General features: G+C 46.4%; 1 protein-coding gene across 2 annotated transcripts in view; it reads right to left on the bottom strand.

Annotated features, from left to right (window-relative positions):
* Positions 1-17,581, bottom strand: part of arrb2b (arrestin, beta 2b) — an 84,123-nt gene that overhangs the window by 24,783 nt on the left and 41,759 nt on the right. For both annotated transcript variants that reach the window (XM_036957781.2, XM_090214437.1), the window contains 2 exons: positions 1,615-1,645; positions 386-446 (listed from right to left, as the gene is read on the bottom strand). In XM_036957781.2, coding sequence (XP_036813676.1) covers positions 386-446; positions 1,615-1,645 — 92 coding nt within the window. The remainder of the gene's footprint in view (positions 1-385; positions 447-1,614; positions 1,646-17,581) is intronic.

Here is a 17,581-nt window from a genome sequence, read left to right as displayed (position 1 = left end):
TTATAATGCATATTATTAGACTCGTATGAGCCTTTATGACCTCTTATAGAAAGCAGTGTATGGATTTCAACACAGTCGAGAATGACCTGATAATTCTCTGGCGTATCGTAGATGTATAGTCCCACAAGTAGTGCCGGTGTGTGTGTCATAGAAAAAAAGAGTTGGTTGTTCTGATATCGTAGTCCTGTGTGTATAAGTCAATGTGAAATAATCTAAACACTACCTCACTAGGGTTACTCCCATTGTCGCACACCCCCCGTGGTGAGGGTGTTTCCCCAATGTGAGGTGCTGTCGTCATAGCAACCCCGAGCGAGACGCCAGGGGGTTGATGTGTTTTTCCGACAACATTACATCAACAATAGTGTGTGTTTGTGTTACTACTCACCCACTGGATCTACATGGTCTAGGTGATCCACAAAGTCTCTCTTTCCCAGGTATACAGTGAGCTAGAGAGAGAGAGGAGAGAGAGACAGAGAAAGTTACAGAGTGAGAGGCACAGAGAGAGAGAGAGAGAGAGAGAAAGTTACAGAGCAAGAGGCAGAGAGAGAGAGAGAGAGAGAAAGTTACAGAGCAAGAGGCAGAGAGAGAGAGAGAGAGAGAGAGAGAGAGAGAGAAAGTTACAGAGCAAGAGGCAGAGAGAGAGAGAGAGAGAGAAAGTTACAGAGCAAGAGGCAGAGAGAGAGAGAGAGAGAGAGAGAGAGAGAGAGAGAGAGAGAGAAAGGGACAGAAGGGTAGAGATAACAAAATAGACAAAATGATAGAAAGAAGGCGAGAGAGAAGGATGGAAACAGAGGGTGGGTAAAAACGGGAACAGTATGTGGAAATGGAAAGGAAAACATAGCGTACGTCAACATGACTCTTTCAATTAGACCATACAAGTGAAACACACACACACACACACACACACACACACTGACCCCTAGTCTCTCCACTCCCTTCCTGTATACTATCTTGCCTTGTGGGGTCAGATCACAAAACACGTCATCTACACACACTGATCCTTCCATCATGGAGACACAGAGAGAAAGAGTGAGGGAGTGAGAGAGAGAGAGAGAGAAAGAGAGAAAGAGAGAGAGAGAGAGAGAGAGAGAGAGAGAGAGAGAGAGAGAGAGAGAGAGAAATGGAGAGAAGGAGAGAGAGGGAGGGAGAGAAAGAAATGTAGATAACAACAGAGAGGGGAAAGGGAGCAAAGATGATGCAGAAAATTAAATAAGAAATCAATAAAAGGCACTTGTATGCAGGAAAAATCTACAGAGGCAAACGTATCGGCCCGTAGGAAAAATCTATAGTTACAGCAGAGAGGAAAGATCACCTAAGTCTTTCGACATAAAGACAGATAAAAGCTAGGAGAGAGAGAGAGATAATCTACTGTTGTAAAGAAAGAGAGATAATCTACTGTTGTAAAGAGAGAGAGATAATCTACTGTTGTAAAGAGAGAGAGAGACAAGCTACGCGTGTAATCCAGGAGAAGAGAGGAGCAGAGAATGAGGGAAGAGACAAGAAGAGACAAGCGAGAGAAAGTCTACAGGGAAAGGAGGAGGAACCTTACCTTCTTCTGTCTGACACACACACACGTACTAGCAAGCAGGCACACAAGGGGGAGTTGTGACCTACCTTGCAGTTGGGACTGGACTTCTTGAAGACTCTGAAGAAAGAAAGAAAGAAAGAAAGAAAGAAAGAAAGAAAGAAAGAAAGAAAGAAAGAAAGAAAGAAAGAAAGAAAGAAAGAAAGAAAGAAAGAAAGAAAGAAAGAAAGAAAAAAAATAAGGAAAAAAAGAAAAAAAGAAAGAGAGAAAGAGAAAGAAAGAGAGAAAGAAAGAGAGAAAGAAAGAAAGAAAGAAAGAAAGAAGAAAAAAAGAAAGAGAGAAAGAGAGAAAGAGAGAGAATTAGTCACCAAAGATTCCAATTTGTATAACTATATAGCGATATTCCCGCTCAAAGTAGACGTGTTCATTACAGATACAGATCAGACATCAAAAGACAGTTGTATGAACGTAAACCACAACCAGTGAGACAATGCAGTGGTCCTACTCTAGAATGGCTTGTGCAAGATGGAGCCTGTCTCCGTAGTGTAAGGCAGCTTAATGTACAAGTACACCCCCTGGACAGGACACCAGCCTTACCCCAAATCTATCTAATTAATGCTGAGGGCCAAGCAGAGAGGCATCGGGTCCATTTTTACAATCTTTGGTATGAGACTTGCAAAACAGACCAGGCCAGGGTTTGGGGTTTGTGACGTCAGTGAGATACGTGAAAAATACTTCCTTTGTTGTTTTTACTCCAACCTCGTGAAAAGTGACAAACTGACACGTTTTCATTTTCGCCAACAACAACTTTATATCGAAGGGGCATCTTTGATTTGACGGCCTGCACGAGCGCAGTTCGGGCCCGCGAGACAACCGTTCGACCCGACGACGTGCTTCTGTGCATGAGCTTTTAGCTAGCCTACGTGGCCACGGCATCGCCTACGAGCACGATCAGGATTTCTATCGGAGAAGCCGTTTCGGCCTGTCGTGAAACTGTGCTGCCTTTGGTGCGTCTACTAAGTTGAACGTGAGAGACCTAGCTCCTCCAAGTCAGAGAGGCTGTTGTTCAGTGGCCATAAGCCAAAGTGTCATGTGTCCGATGTTGATGGTGTGACAATGAGTGCGCCCCCAGACTATCATAAACCGTTAAACTCTGTATCTCGGCTGCACCGCTAGAGATGAGAAAACAGAGAGAGAGAGAGAGAGAGTGGAGAGAGAGAGAGAGAGAGAGAGAGTGGAGAGAGAGAGAGAGAGAGAGAGAGAGAGAGAGTGGAGAGAGAGAGAGAGAAAGAGAGAGAGAGAGAGTGGAGAGAGAGAGAGAGAGAGTGGAGAGAGAGAGAGAGAAAGAGAGAGAGAGAGTGGAGAGAGAGACAGAGTGGAGAGAGAGAGAGAGAGACAGAGAGTGGAGAGAGAGAGAGAGAGAGAGAGTGGAGAGAGAGAGAGAGAGAGAGAGAGAGTGGAGAGAGAGAGAGAGAGTGGAGAGAGAGAGAGAGAAAGAGAGAGAGAGAGAGTGGAGAGAGAGACAGAGTGGAGAGAGAGAGAGAGAGAGACAGAGAGTGGAGAGAGAGAGAGAGAGAGAGAGTGGAGAGAGAGAGAGAGAGAGAGAGAGAGAGAGAGAGAGAAAGAGAGAGAGAGAGAGAGAGAGAGAGAGAGAGAGAGAGAGAGAAAGTGGCCATAAGCCAAAGTGTCATGTGTCCGATGTTGATGGTGTGACAATGAGTGCGCCCCCAGACTATCATAAACCGTTAAACTCTGTATCTCGGCTGCACCGCTAGAGATGAGAAAACAGAGAGAGAGAGAGAGAGAGAGAGTGGAGAGAGAGAGAGAGAGAGAGAGAGAGAGAGAGAGAGTGGAGAGAGAGAGAGAGAGAGAGAGAGAGAGAGAGAGAGAAAGAGAGAGAGTGGAGAGAGAGAGAGAGTGGAGAGAGAGAGAGAGAGAGAGAGAGAGAGAGTGGAGAGAGAGAGAGAGAAAGAGAGAGAGAGAGAGAGAGTGGAGAGAGAGAGAGAGAGAGAGAGAGAGAGAGTGGAGAGAGAGAGAGAGAAAGAGAGAATGCAAGAGACAACAACAGGGACCGCAAAAAAGAGGGGGAGACAGGCAGACAGAGGGAGTGGAGCGAGAGAAGGGGAACAAAGGAGACGCAAAGAGGGACAATGAATGAATGAAATACACTTACTAAAGAAACGGAGGGGGGAAAGAGTAAGGGAAGATAATGTGAGAGAAACAAAATGGTATGTTACTGTGGTGGTGTGTTGTGAAGCTTGGGGAGTCACACATTAACAGACACAACAGTGATGAACAATGGTTTATTACAATATGAAAAGATGATTGGTCATAATGACAGAGAAGAATGCAGAGTGAAGAGGGGGGAGAAGGGAAAGAGAGAGAGGGTGGGGAGGGAGACGGGGAGAACAGGGCGTGAGTGAGAAAGCACGAGGTAAAAGGAGGTGGAATACAGGCAGAGAGAGAGAGGAGGGGAAGAGAGTTGGAGAGAGAGCGAGAGAGAGAAAGCTAAGAGAGGGAGAGAGAGAGAGCAAGAGAAGGAAGGAAGGAGGGATAGGGAGAGAATGAGCTACAGGTGTTTGAAGGTCTGTCTAAACATCATAATATGTGGTTGAGTCAGCAACTAGAAGAGATTTATCAAAGGAAACTGTGGGATGGAGGAAGGGATGGATGGATAGAGGGAGGGAGGGATAAATGGATAGAGGAGGGAGGGATGGATAGAGGAGTGAGGAAGGGATGGATAGAGGAGGGAGGAAGGGATGGATAGAGGAGGGAGGAAGGAATGGATAGAGGAGGGAGGAAGGAATGGAGAGAGGGGGAGGAAGGGATGGCTAGAGGGGGAGGAAGGGATGGCTAGAGGAGGGAGGAAGGAATGGATAGAGGGAGGAAGGAATGAATGGATAGAGGGGGAGGAAGGGATGGATAGAGGAGGAAGGAAGGAATGAGAGAGGGGGAGGAAGGGATGGCTAGAGGGGGAGGAAGGAATGGATAGAGGAGGGGAGGAAGGAATGGATAGAGGAGGGAGGAAGGGATGGCTAGAGGGGGAGGAAGGGATGGCTAGAGGAGGGAGGAGGTAATGGATAGAGGAGGGAGGAAGGGATGGATAGAGGATGGAGGAAGGAATGGATAGAGGGGGAGGAAGGGATGGCTAGAGGGGGAGGAAGGGGTGGCTAGAGGAGGGAGGAAGGAATGGACAGAGGGGGAGGAAGGAATGGATAGAGGAGGGAGGAAGGGATGGATAGAGGATGGAGGAAGGAATGGATAGAGGAGGGAGGAAGGAATGGATAGAGGAGGGAGGAAGGAATGGATAGAGGAGGGAGTAAGGGATGGCTAGAGGGGGAGGAAGGGATGGCTAGAGGAGGGAGGAAGGAATGGATAGAGGGGGAGGAAGGAATGGATAGAGGGGGAGGAAGGGATGGATAGAGGAGGGAGGAAGGGATGGATAGAGGAGAGAGGGATGAATAGAGGAGGGAGGAAGGGATGGCTAGAGGGAGGAAGGGATGGATAGAGGAGAGAGGGATGAATAGAGGAGGGAGGAAGGGATGGATAGAGGGAGGAAGGGATGGCTAGAGGGAGGAAGGGATGGATAGAGGAGGGAGGAAGGAATGGATAGAGGAGGGAGGAAGGGATGGATAGAGGGAGGAAGGGATGGATAGAGGAGGAAGGGATGGCTAGAGGGAGGAAGGGATGGATAGAGGGAGGAAGGGATGGCTAGAGGGAGGAAGGGATGGATAGAGGAGGGAGGAAGGAATGGATAGAGGAGGGAGGAAGGGATGGATAGAGGAGGGAGGAAGGGATGGCTAGAGGAGGGAGGAAGGGATGGATAGAGGAGGGAGGGATGAATAGAGGAGGGAGGAAGGGATGGCTAGAGGGAGGAAGGGATGGATAGAGGAGGGAGGAAGGGATGGCTAGAGGGAGGAAGGGATGAATAGAGGGAGGAAGGGATGGATAGAGGAGACAGGGACGGAAAACAACAACAAGTGAGTGAGGAATAGAGAACGTGTGAATGAGAGGGAGAAAGAAAGAAAGAGAAGGCACACTGTGTGTGTGTGTTGGGGAGACACAGGTCAACGTGTGTGCCTGCAGCAGGCCACGTGTGCCACTTTTCACTCTCCAACTGATATGGATGCTAGCCGCTTTGTTGGACAACATAGCAGCACACGCACAAATACCGTACGCACACGGCCCTCCTCTCCCTCCCTTCCAGAGTGCCTGCTTAATCTTTGGCTAGCTCCATAAATTCTTGTCATTCTCCCCATTTTACTGCTCTTGCTTTCCCCCTGATAGCCATTTCCCCCCTCTTTCTTCCGTTCCCTCTCTCTGAACTCTTCCTCTCTCCGTAGAGCTAATTACAGATTTAAGGCCTATTAGTGTAATGCCTTAAGTGCATCCCAAATGGCACCCTATTCCCTTCATAGTGCACTACTTTTGACCAGAGGCCTATTGGCCCTGGTCAAAAGCATTGCACGATATAAGGAATAGGATGCCATTTAGGATGTAGACAGTGTCTCAGCCTGCCTGGTCTAATGAACAGACCTTATTAATACTGCATCTTCTCTAACCAGCCTAGGGCGACGCACGGCCAACACACACGCACACATATTGAAAGGTTACTGATCAACGACGAGTCAGAACTGCCTATACTCTCATTTAGCTGTTAATCCACTTTCGTGTGTGTGTGTGTGTACTCGCTTGTATGTGTGTGTTACAAGACTTGCGCCCCCCCCCCCCCCCCGCACAGATTCTATTTAGTTGCCATGGCAGCCAGATGGGGATTGCGCCTGTTGTCATGGGAACGAAAAAGGCCCAGAAAATGATAAGATACAATATGTACAGTTGAAGTCGGAAGTTTACATACACCTTAGCCAAAGGATCACCACGTTATTTTAAGAATGTGAAATGTCAGAATAATAGTAGAGAGAATGATTTATTTCAGCTTTTAATTCTTTCATCACATTCCCAGTAGGTCAGAAGTTTACATACACTCAATTAGTATTTGGTAGCATTGCCTTTAAATTGTTTAACTTGGGTCAAACATTTCGGGTAGCCTTCCACAAGCTTCCCACAATAAGATGGGTGAATTTTGGCCCATTCCTCCTGACAAGAGCTGGTGTAACTGAGTCAGGTTTGTAGGCCTCCTTGCTCACACACACCTTTTCAGTTCTGCCCACAAATTTTCTATGGGATTGAGGTCAGAGCTTTGTGATGGCCACTCCAATACCTTGACTTTGTTGTCCTTAAGCCATTTTGCCAACTTTGGAAGTATGCTTGGGGTCATTGTTCATTTGCGACCAAACTTTAACTTGGACACTGATGTCTTGAGATGTTGCTTTAAGATATCCACATAATTTTCCTCCCTCATGATGCCATCTATTTGTGAAGTGCACCAGTCCCTCCTACAGCAAAGCACCCCCACAACATGATGCTGCCACCCCTGTGCTTCACGGTTGGGATGGTGTTCTTAGGCTTGCAAGCCTCCCTCTTTTTCCCCCAAATATAATGATGGTCAATATGACCAAACAGTTCTATTTTGTTTCATTGGACCAGAAGACATTTCTCCAAAAAGTACGATCTTTGTCCCCATGTGCAGTTGCAAACCATAGTCTGGCTTTTTTTATGGCGGTTTTGGAGCAGTGCCTTCTTCCTTGCTGAGCTGACTTTCAGGTTATGTTGATATAGGACTCGTTTTACTGTGGATATAGATACTTTTTTACCTGTTTCCTCCAGCATCTTCACAAGGTCCTTTGCTGTTGTTCTGGGATTGATTTGCACTTTTCACACCAAAGTAAGTTCATCTCTAGGAGACAGAACGTGTCTCCTTCCTGAGCGGTATGATGGCTGCGTGGTCTCATGGTGTTTATATTTGCGTACTATTGTTTGTACAGATGAACGTGGTACCTTCAGACGTTTGGAAATTGCTCCCAACGATGAACCAGACTTGTGGAGGTCTACAATATTTTTCTGAGGTCTTGGCAGATTTCTTTTGATTTTCCCAAGATGTCAAGCAAAGAGGCACTGAGTTTGAAGGTAGGCCTTGAAATACATCCACAGGTACTCCAATGGACTCAAATGATGTCAATTAGCCTATCAGAAGCTTATAAAGCCATGAAATTATTTTCTGGAATTTTCCAAGCTGTTTAATGGAACAGTCAACTTAGTGTATGTAAACTTCTGACCCACTGGAATTGTGATACAGTGAATTAAGTGAAATAATCTGTCTGTAAACAATTGTTGGAAAAAGGACTTGTGTCATGCACAAAGTAATGTCCCAAACCGACTTGCCAAAACTATAGTTTGTTAACAAGAAATTTGTGGAGTGGTTGAAAATCGAGTTTTAATGACTCCAACCTAAGTGTATGTAAACTTCCGACTTCAACTGTATATGCATATGTACTTTGGATGGTGTCAACATTGATCGTGTCCCTGCTTCCAAGTATCTGTATAGATGAAAAGCTGTCTTTTAAAAAGCATATTCATGAGATAGTTAAGAAGCTGAGAATAAAAATGAGCTTCTTCTATAGAAAATGGGTCCGGTCTCTCGATAAATAGTAAAAAACAGATTATTCAGTCAACATTCCTATAGGTCCTAGACTACGGCAACATCATTTATATGAAAGCAGCTGCTACATTCATTAAAGCCATTAGATGCCGTTTATCAAAGCTCATTGTGCTTTGTTTTAGTGCGACAATTGTAATGCTCATCACTCTGCATTCTGTACCAGAAAGTTGGTTGGTCCTCTTTGATTTCACATAGGTTGATACATTGCTATGTTTTCATTTATAAAAGCCCTTTTACAAAAAGTCCCACTCTACCTAGCATCCTTACTAAACTCCAGACATACGAGTTGCCACGCCTGGTCTTAGGTGTCACGGCTGGCTGAAGGACCAAGGTGCAGCATGGTAAGCGTACATTTGAACTTTATTTAAAAATGACGCCGACAAAACGAAGAACAAAAAAAAACCAACCGTGAAGCTTTGGGCTATGTGCCCTGAACAACTACAAAGTTAACTTCCCACAAAACAGGTGGGGGAAAAGGGTACCTAAGTATGGTTCTCAATCAGAGACAACGATAGACAGCTGTCCCTGATTGAGAACCATACCAGGCCAAGACATAGAAATATAAAACATAGAAAAAAGGACATAGAATGCCCAACCTAGTCACACCCTGGCCTAACCAAAATAGAGAATAAAAAGCCTCTCTATGGCCAGGGCGTGACATTAGGGATGGCTAACTCTGGAAATTCCTTTGGTCTCTACTAGGGTTGCACATTTTGGGAAATATTCAGAGGTGGAAACTTTCCGTGGGAATTAATGGGAATACATGGGAATTAACGGGAATTTATGGGAATTCATATTAATACCATTTAAATGTTGATGTTTTTTGCATTGGATATATTTACCATATCATATGGAGACAGAACCATAAACCGTTTACCTTATAAGTAAACATAATTGCAAATGATTAAATCCTTCCCATAGAAATGAACTTTAATTAAATGAGTTGACTCTTCACATGGGATGATTTCACTGAACAACAAAAGAAAGGGAATATGGAATGATCCCCAATGATCCATCGCATCTCCCAGAAACATTTTCAACATACAATGACAGTCTACAAACTAAAGCTTTGTCTTCCTCTCAGGCTCCCATGACTTCTCCCTGGACCTCCTCAATGTCCGCCTCTTGAACACAAGACTCTGAGGCCTCATCTTCACTGTCACTTTCCAACCTTCTTGAGGATGGCTCGTTGTCAGGCTCAAAATTCCTCAAATTTGCCCAAAATGCCACCAATTTTTCAACCCTTGTATTGATCAGCCTGTTGCGTGCTTTGGTGTGTGTGTTCCCAAACAAGGATCAGTTGCGCTCTGAGGAGGCTGATGGGATTTGGAGGATGATGGAGGCAACAGGGGAAAGAGTCTCAGATCCACAAAGTCCCTTCCACCAGGTGGCTGATGAGATATGTTGGCACGGCTGCCCTATTGCATCTCCATCCCAAAGCCTTGCTTGGATGTGTACTTCACCAGACAGCCAAGAACCTTGCCCTCATCCAGGCCAAGGTGGCGAGACACGGTAGTGATGACACCATAGGCCTTGTTGATCTCTGCACCAGACAGGATGCTCTTGCCAGCATACTTGGGGTCCAACATGCACGCTGCGGTGTGTATGGGCTTCAGACAGAAGTCTTCACACTTTTTGATGTATTTCAGAACTGCAGTTTCCTCTGCTTGGACCGACAGTGAAGTGGGCAGGGTAATACAGATTTCTTCTCTTTCATCTGCAAGCAGAGTCTGAACATCAGACAGGATGGCATTGTCTCCCTCAATCAATGCAATGGCCACTGCTATAGGTTTCAGGAGTTTCAGGCTGCTTACCACTCTCTCCCAAAATACATCATCCAGGAGGATCCTCTTGATGGGGCTGTCCATATCGGCAGACTGTGATATGGCCATTTCTTGGAGAGACTCCTTCCCCTCCAGGAGACTGTCAAACATGATGACAACACCACCCGGACGGGTGTTGCTGGGCAGCTTCAATGTAGTGCTCTTATTCTTCTCACTATGCTTGGTGAGGTAGATTGCTGCTATAACTTGATGACCCTTCACATACCTAACCATTTCCTTGGCTCTCTTGTAGAGTGTATCCATTGTTTTCAGTGCCGTGATGTCCTTGAGGAGCATATTCAATGCATGAGCAGCACAGCCAATGGGTGTGATGTGAGGGTAGGATTCTTCCACTTTAGACCAATCAGCCTTCATGTTCGCAGCATTGTCTGTCACCAGTGCAAATAACTTCTGTGGTCCAAGGTCATTGATTACTGCCTTCAGCTCATCTGCAATGAAGAGACCGGTGTGTCTGTTGTCCCATGTCTGTGCTCTTGTAGAATACTGGTTGAGGGGTGGAGATGATGTAGTTCATTATTCCTTGCCCACGAACATTCGACCACCCATCAGAGATGATTGCAATACAGTCTGCTTCCTCTATGATTTGCTTGACCTTCACTTGAACTCTGTTAAACTCTGCATCCATACCTTCCGATACACATTTCCTGTGAGCATCAGAGGTGAACCAGTTGCATACACAGCTCGAGCAAGACATTCATCAGCATTTCTGACTACGTTCCTCCATTGAGTCAAAAAAACTTCTGATTCCAGGAGGACCATGAGCTGTTGCTATCAATAAGGTGTCGGATTCATAATTTTCACCTCGAATAGAAGAAGAGGGACTTTTGTCAGAGGTTGCTTGTTGTGAGCGCTGAGGGAACTTTATGCACTTGGCCAGATGATTCTGCATCTTTGCTGCACTTTTCACATATGATTAGGCACAGTATTTGCAAATGTACACAGCTTTTCCTTCTACATTAGGTGCAGTGAAATGTCTCCACACGTCAGATAGTGCCCGTAGCATTTTCCTGTAAAGATTCAAAAAAATGAGTAAAAAAATAACGAAATACAATTCCATGTACAGATAAATAGTTGAGCAGTTAGATTAAACAACTCCTTTGTAAGATAAATGTTTTAAAATGAAACATGTATGGAAACAGGTGAATTAACACTCCTCAGTTAGCAGGGTCAAGTAAGCTAAAACCCATATGGTAGCAAAAACTAACTAGCAGAAATTGTTAACAAGTTAGAAATTAATTAAACACACTTTGATGTAATTAACAAAAAATAATGTATATGTCATATAAAATATATTTACCCCACCCAGTATTGTAATCAAAACTTACCAGAAAGCATGTAGTCCTTGGCTCAGACAGTGTAGTAGCGTGGGCTCAATAGCATCTCATTAGTGTATAAGATCTTGAGAATCAGCTGTACATGTGATGGAAGAATGCACTGCACATTGTTGGAAGAATGGACTTCCAACAATGAACTAAGCAAAATTCCCAGGCTCAACTTCCCATGGAAAATTTACGGAAATTTACCGGAAAGTTTCAGACTTTTTGTAACCCTAGTCTCTACTGAGTTAGGTAAATTAGCTTTTCATTTTTTTTTTTGCACCTTATATGTGGAACAATCTTCAAAATGTTCTGAAATTTGACGTTTTGGTGTCTGTAGGCCAATTAAGAACTTGCATTTTGTGTTTTCTGCCATTAATGTAATTCTGGTCTCATCTGTAAAAGAGAACTTGGTCTCAGTATGACTCCCTGATAAAAACTAAAAGGTTATATAAATACATAAATACATGTAAATACAGACATCACAAAGCTGCCCTGACTGGGAGCACGATCCCAGAAAGAGTGGGAGAAAGCAGCCAAGAGGCACACACGCATCTGCACACACACACACACCCCATCTTAGGAAACATACATACACACGCGCACACGCCTTAATAAACACACGCGCATCTGCTCACACACCCACGCCACCTTAGGAAACATACACACACACACATACCCCACCTTAGGAAACATACACACACACACACCCCACTTTAGGGAACATACACACACCCCACTTTAGGAAACATACACACACACACACACACACACACACACACACACACACACACACACACACACACACACACACACACACACACACACACACTCAGCCTTAGAAAACACACATACACAGCCTTAGGAAACAGACACACACATGAGCGCATCCGTACACATGCAAATACAAACAATTGCAGGCTTTCAAAAAACACACAAACACACACAGGCCTATGACATGGGTCTCCCCAATGAGTGGAGAAAGCAGCCAAAGCCCCACGCAGGCATATGCACTCTCTCTCTCCCTCCATGTCTGTCTCTCTCTCTCCCTCCATGTCTGTCTCTCTCTCTCCCTCCCTCCCTCCGTCCGTGTCTGTCTGTCTCCCTCCCTCCCTCCCTCCCTCCATCCGTGTCTGTCTCTCTCCCTCGCTCCCTCCGTCCGTGTCTGTCTTCCTCCCTCCCTCCCTCCTTCCCTCCCTCCATCCATCCATGTCTGTCTCTCTCTCTCCCTCCCTCCCTCCGTCCGTGTCTGTCTCCCTCCCTCCCTCCCTCCATTTGTGTCTGTCTCTCTTCCTCCCTCCCTCCGTCCGTGTCTGTCTCCCTCCATCCGTGTCTGTCTCTCTCCCTCCCTCCCTCCGTCCGTGTCTCCCTCCCTCCCTCCATCCGTGTCTGTTTCTCTTCCTCCCTCCCTCCGTCCGTGTCTGTCTCCCTCCCTCCCTCCGTGTCTGTCTCTTTCCCTCCCTCCCTCACTCCGTGTCTGTCTCCCTCCCTCCCTCCCTCCCTCCCTCCCTCCATGTCTCTCTCTCCCGCCCTCCCTCCCTCTGTGTCTGTCTGTCTGTCTGTCTGTCTCTCTCCCTCTGTGTCTGTCTGTCTGTCTCCCTCCCTCCGTGGCTCCCTCCCTCTGTGTCTGTCTCTCTCTCCCCCTCCTTGTATGTCTCTCTCCCTCCCTCCATGTCTGTCTAACTCTCTCCCTCCATGTCTGTCTCTCTCTCTCCCTCCATGTCTGTCTCTCTCTCTCCCTCCATGTCTGTCTCTCTCTCCCTCCATGTCTGTCTCTCTCTCCCTCCATGTCTGTCTCTCTCTCCCCCTCCATGTCTGTCTCTCTCTCTCCCTCCATGTCTGTCTCTCTCTCCCCCTCCATGTCTGTCTCTCTCTCCCCCTCCATGTCTGTCTCTCTCCCTCCCTCCCTGTCTCCCTCCGTGTATGTCTGTCTCCCTCCCTCCCTCTATGTCTGTCTCTCTCCCTCCCTCCCTCCGTGTATGTCTCTCTCTCTCCCTCCCTCCCTCCTTCCGTGTCTGTCTCTCTCCCTCCGTGTCTCTCTCTCCCTCCCTCTCTCCCTCTCTCCCTCTGTGTCTGTCTCTCTCTCTCCCTCCGTGTCTCTCTCTCCCTCCCTCTCTCCCTCTCTCCCTCTGTGTCTGTCTCTCTCTCTCCCTCCGTGTCTCCATCCCTCCCTCCCTCCGTGTCTGTCTCTCTCCCTCCCTTTAACATGGAACAGTGTGTACTGGCACTAGATCAGGCAGTCCATATTGCTGAGAGAGTCCAGTCCATGCCTATTGTGAGGTCAACAGAGGCCCCTGGCCCACAACACAACACAACACACCACAACACAAGGTAGAGAGAGATAAAGGAAAGAATTGGACCAAAACAGCCATAAACATTTACAAATGCATCTGGTGTGTGGATGAAGCTAGTTTGGAATGATTGTCTGAGCTTTCATACTGTTATAAACTACAACAAAGAATAAAGAATAAGATGGAATTTCATAATGTCACAAATAAAAAAAGCCATGTTATAGAACAGAGAAGAAGAAACAGGAAGCTCAGATTCTTCCTGTTTCTCGATCTTAAATCCATTCGACTTGATCTGCCAACAGAGCCCGGCCTTTATAAACACAGCACTGATATAAACACACAAGCTGCCCTCCACACATGTGAACGCACGCAGACACATACTGGCTAATAGAGTCAACATATACACACACATTTCAGAGTGTTGATATAGTCAAGTATATACAAACACATACACATGGGGCCCAGAGGAAAGGGAAACATTAGTGATACCAGACACCACCGTACACGACACACACACACACACACACACACACACACACACACACACACACACACACACACACACACGCAGGCAAACAAGACCTACCCTCGGAGACACTTTCCCTGCCTCTCTACTCTATCCATTTCCTTATTCCTCCCTTCTCTCTCTCTCTCTCTCTCTCTCTCCTATCTCCTTCTCGCCATCTAGCTCTTCCTCTCTCCCCTCCTTTCTCGCTCTCTCTCTCGCTCTCTACATGGCTCTGTCCAGCTAAGCTCAGCTAAGCTTCACAGAAGACCACCACAGCTGTGTGACATCATGATGACATCATACAGGAAGTGATCCGTGTCCCTGTGGGTCGGTCAATAGAACCCCTCTCATTGCAAGGACAGTGTGCGAGTGTAAGAAATCTATCAGGGTCTTAATTTAACTTGGGGCAGGTGAAGATGAGCTAAATAAAGATGCATTTATCCATGCACACACACACACACACACACACACACACACACACACACACACACGCGCGCACACGCACACGCGCACACACACACACACACACACACACACCTCTCTAACCTTCTCAGAGAGACAGAGAAAGAAAGAGATGCCATAAAAGAGAGCTATACAGTTAGATAGGTGTTAAACCCATTATAAGGAGAGGATAGGAGAGCAACTGAACTGAACACACACACCCCCCCACATGCCCGTATGGTCCCTCATAATGTGTTCTCTGTAGACATAAGGGTGTGACGTGGGTGTGTGTGCAACCACACAAAATAATTGTCTACGAAATGCATGCAGTTCAGTGGAGTTCACGCACGCACACGTGCACACAAAGACTGTCGAGCGGTTCTGATCAATAGTATCCTTTAGTGTATCGATCTGAAGTCTCTGTGGAAAAATCCTTCACATTCATTATGTTAATGGTTCAATGGTGCGTGTGCGTGTGTGTGTGTGTGTGTGTGTGTGTGCGCGCGCGCGCATCCATGAGTAGTTACATCTGGGGCCAGGAGGTTTCCTGACCATGTGACGTGACCAGGAAACCACTGGCCCTTTCTGTAGAAAACAAACATGATCCTTGTGTTTCTGTTGTTCGGTTGTTTGTCTGGTTGTTCCTCTCTAACAGTGTTTCCCAACTCCGGTCCTCAAGTAACCCCAACAGTACCCGAGTGCTCAGTACCCGAGTCCTCAGTACCCGAGTCCTGAGTTGAATCAGGTGAGTTTTTGTCCGGGGCTACAACTAGAATGTGTACCGTTGGGGTTACTGGAGGACCGGAGTTGGGAATAACTGCTCTAACACACAGACAGATTAGGGATTCAAATGTGCCAGATTACCTCATATGTACAGTAGTGAAGCGTTAGCAGATTAACACACAGGCAGACATAGGCCGGGACAGATTATCTCATATGTACATTAAGGCATTGAGAGATTAACACACACACACACACACAGGACGGCTCAGATTATCTCAGATGTACAGTAAAGTGTTGGGAGATTAACACTCTCAAAGTTTTAGAGTTTAAACCCGCGGCAAGACTACAGTAATCCTAATCTGGAAGACTCTTGAATGTATGGAAGACTCTTGGTTCCGAATCAACACCCACAGTCCTAGACTGGAGTAAGAGAGGGGACTGTGTGTGTTTACACTGTGCAATGTTTAGTGTAAAAACATGACGGAGGCTGAGCAGAAAGAATAGAGAGGAAGGGAGAGAAGGAAGGGGTGATCAAGAGAGAGAGAAGCGAGAGAGGGGGAGAGAGAGGAGCGACAAGAGAGCGCACGAGAGTGCGGGCGCACGCGCGAGAGAGAGAGGAGCAGGAGAGGAGCGACAGAGAGAGAGAGGAGCGACAGAGAGAGAGAGGAGCGACAGAGAGAGAGAGGAGCGACAGAGAGAGGAGCAGGAGAGGAGCGACAGAGAGAGAGGAGCGACAGAGAGAGAGAGAGGAGCAGGAGAGGAGCGACAGAGAGAGAGAGGAGAGAGGAAGACACTTCAGATTTTAGAACAAGGAACAGCCTGTGTGCGTCAGAGGCAATGACAATGTGTGTGTGTGTCAGTGTTTGTGTGTCAGTTTTGTGTGTGTGTGTCAGTGTGTGTGTGTCAGTGTTTGTGTGTCAGTGTCACAGGTGGCCGGTGGCACCTTAATTGGGGAGGACAGGCTCATAATAATGGCTGGAACACAATATATGGATTTGTATCAAACACATCCAAAGACATGGTTTCCATGTGATTAGTACCATTCCACTCACTCCAGCCATTATTAAGAGACATCCTCCCCTCACAAGCCTCCTGTGGTGTGTGTGTGTGTGTGTGTGTGTGTGTGTGTGTGTGTGTGTGTGTGTGTGTGTGTGTGTGTGTGTGTGTGTGTGTGTGTGTGTGTGTGTGTGTGTGTGTGTGTGTGTGTGTGTGTGTGTGTGTGTGTAGCAGGAAGTGGTAGGATGGGGGGTCATGGGGTTTTGTGGTCTAGGTGTTAAAGGTTGCCACAGGAGGCGATGACACAGACTCACACACTCGGAAACAAACACACAGTATAAGGAAGAAAACACACAAGGTAGGACACACACACACTTCCTTTACTGAAAGAGAGCGAGAGCGCCGAGCGAGAGAGCCGAGCGAGAGAGGAGTAGCACAAACCCTGTCAATACCCGAAGTCGCAAACAACATGACCAGACAGACAGGTTGCAGCAACAACAACAACCTAACATGGTTTAACTCAGTCCCGTGCTGTTGTCTAGGGAACTCTGCCCAGTTTGTCTGTCAGACACACACACACACACACACCCTACCAAAAAATGACTAAGCCTATGTCTAAAATAGCTTTCTAATCCCTATAGTACACTACTTTCACCAGGACACTATGGATGTAGAGTAGTGCATTATATAGGAAATAGGATGCCATTTGAGACACAGTGTTTAACCATAGAATGACTGAGCCCATGTCTGAGATTCACTAAAACAGTATCCTGTATCTGCCTGCACATAAAACACCTATGTCAATGGTCGAAACCCGGGAACTAAGCAGGTCATTCACGTTGCAAAGCTGACTGTTCCGTTTGCAGCAAGAGACTGTGCTGGTTTGGTCGAATACAGGGTGAGAATACATTTCTTAAAAATGTTACCCTCAAAAGGCCTCAACCACACAATCAGTGTGTGAGAGAATGTGTGTGTGTGTGTGTGTGTGTGTGTGTGTGTGTGTGTGTGTGTGTGTGTGTGTGTGTGTGTGTGTGTGTGTGTGTGTGTGTGTGTGTGTGTGTGTGTGTGTGTGTGTGAGAGAGACGGGGTAACACTGGTGGTCTGCTAGTTTAGTAATCTGTTTCCTATACCTGTGTGTGAGTTGTCTAACTGGGGCAGGATATGAGCGGGCAGGAGGACCAGGCAGAGAATGTGCTGCCTCACAGATCATATATGTATATACACACACACACACACAGTTGAAGTTGGAAGTTTAAATACACTTAGGTTGGAGTCATTAAAACTTGTTTATCAACCACTCCACAAAGTTCTTGTTAACAAACTATAGTTTTGGCAAGTCAGTTAGGACATCTACTTTGTGCATGACACAAGTAATTTT

The sequence above is a fragment of the Oncorhynchus mykiss genome, chromosome 21 (assembly GCF_057628025.1).
Source record: "Oncorhynchus mykiss isolate SJ-2025 chromosome 21, ASM5762802v1, whole genome shotgun sequence".
Taxonomy (NCBI): domain Eukaryota; kingdom Metazoa; phylum Chordata; class Actinopteri; order Salmoniformes; family Salmonidae; genus Oncorhynchus; species Oncorhynchus mykiss.
Note: the sequence above shows the minus strand (reverse complement) of the source record. Positions and strands in the feature narration are given on the sequence as shown.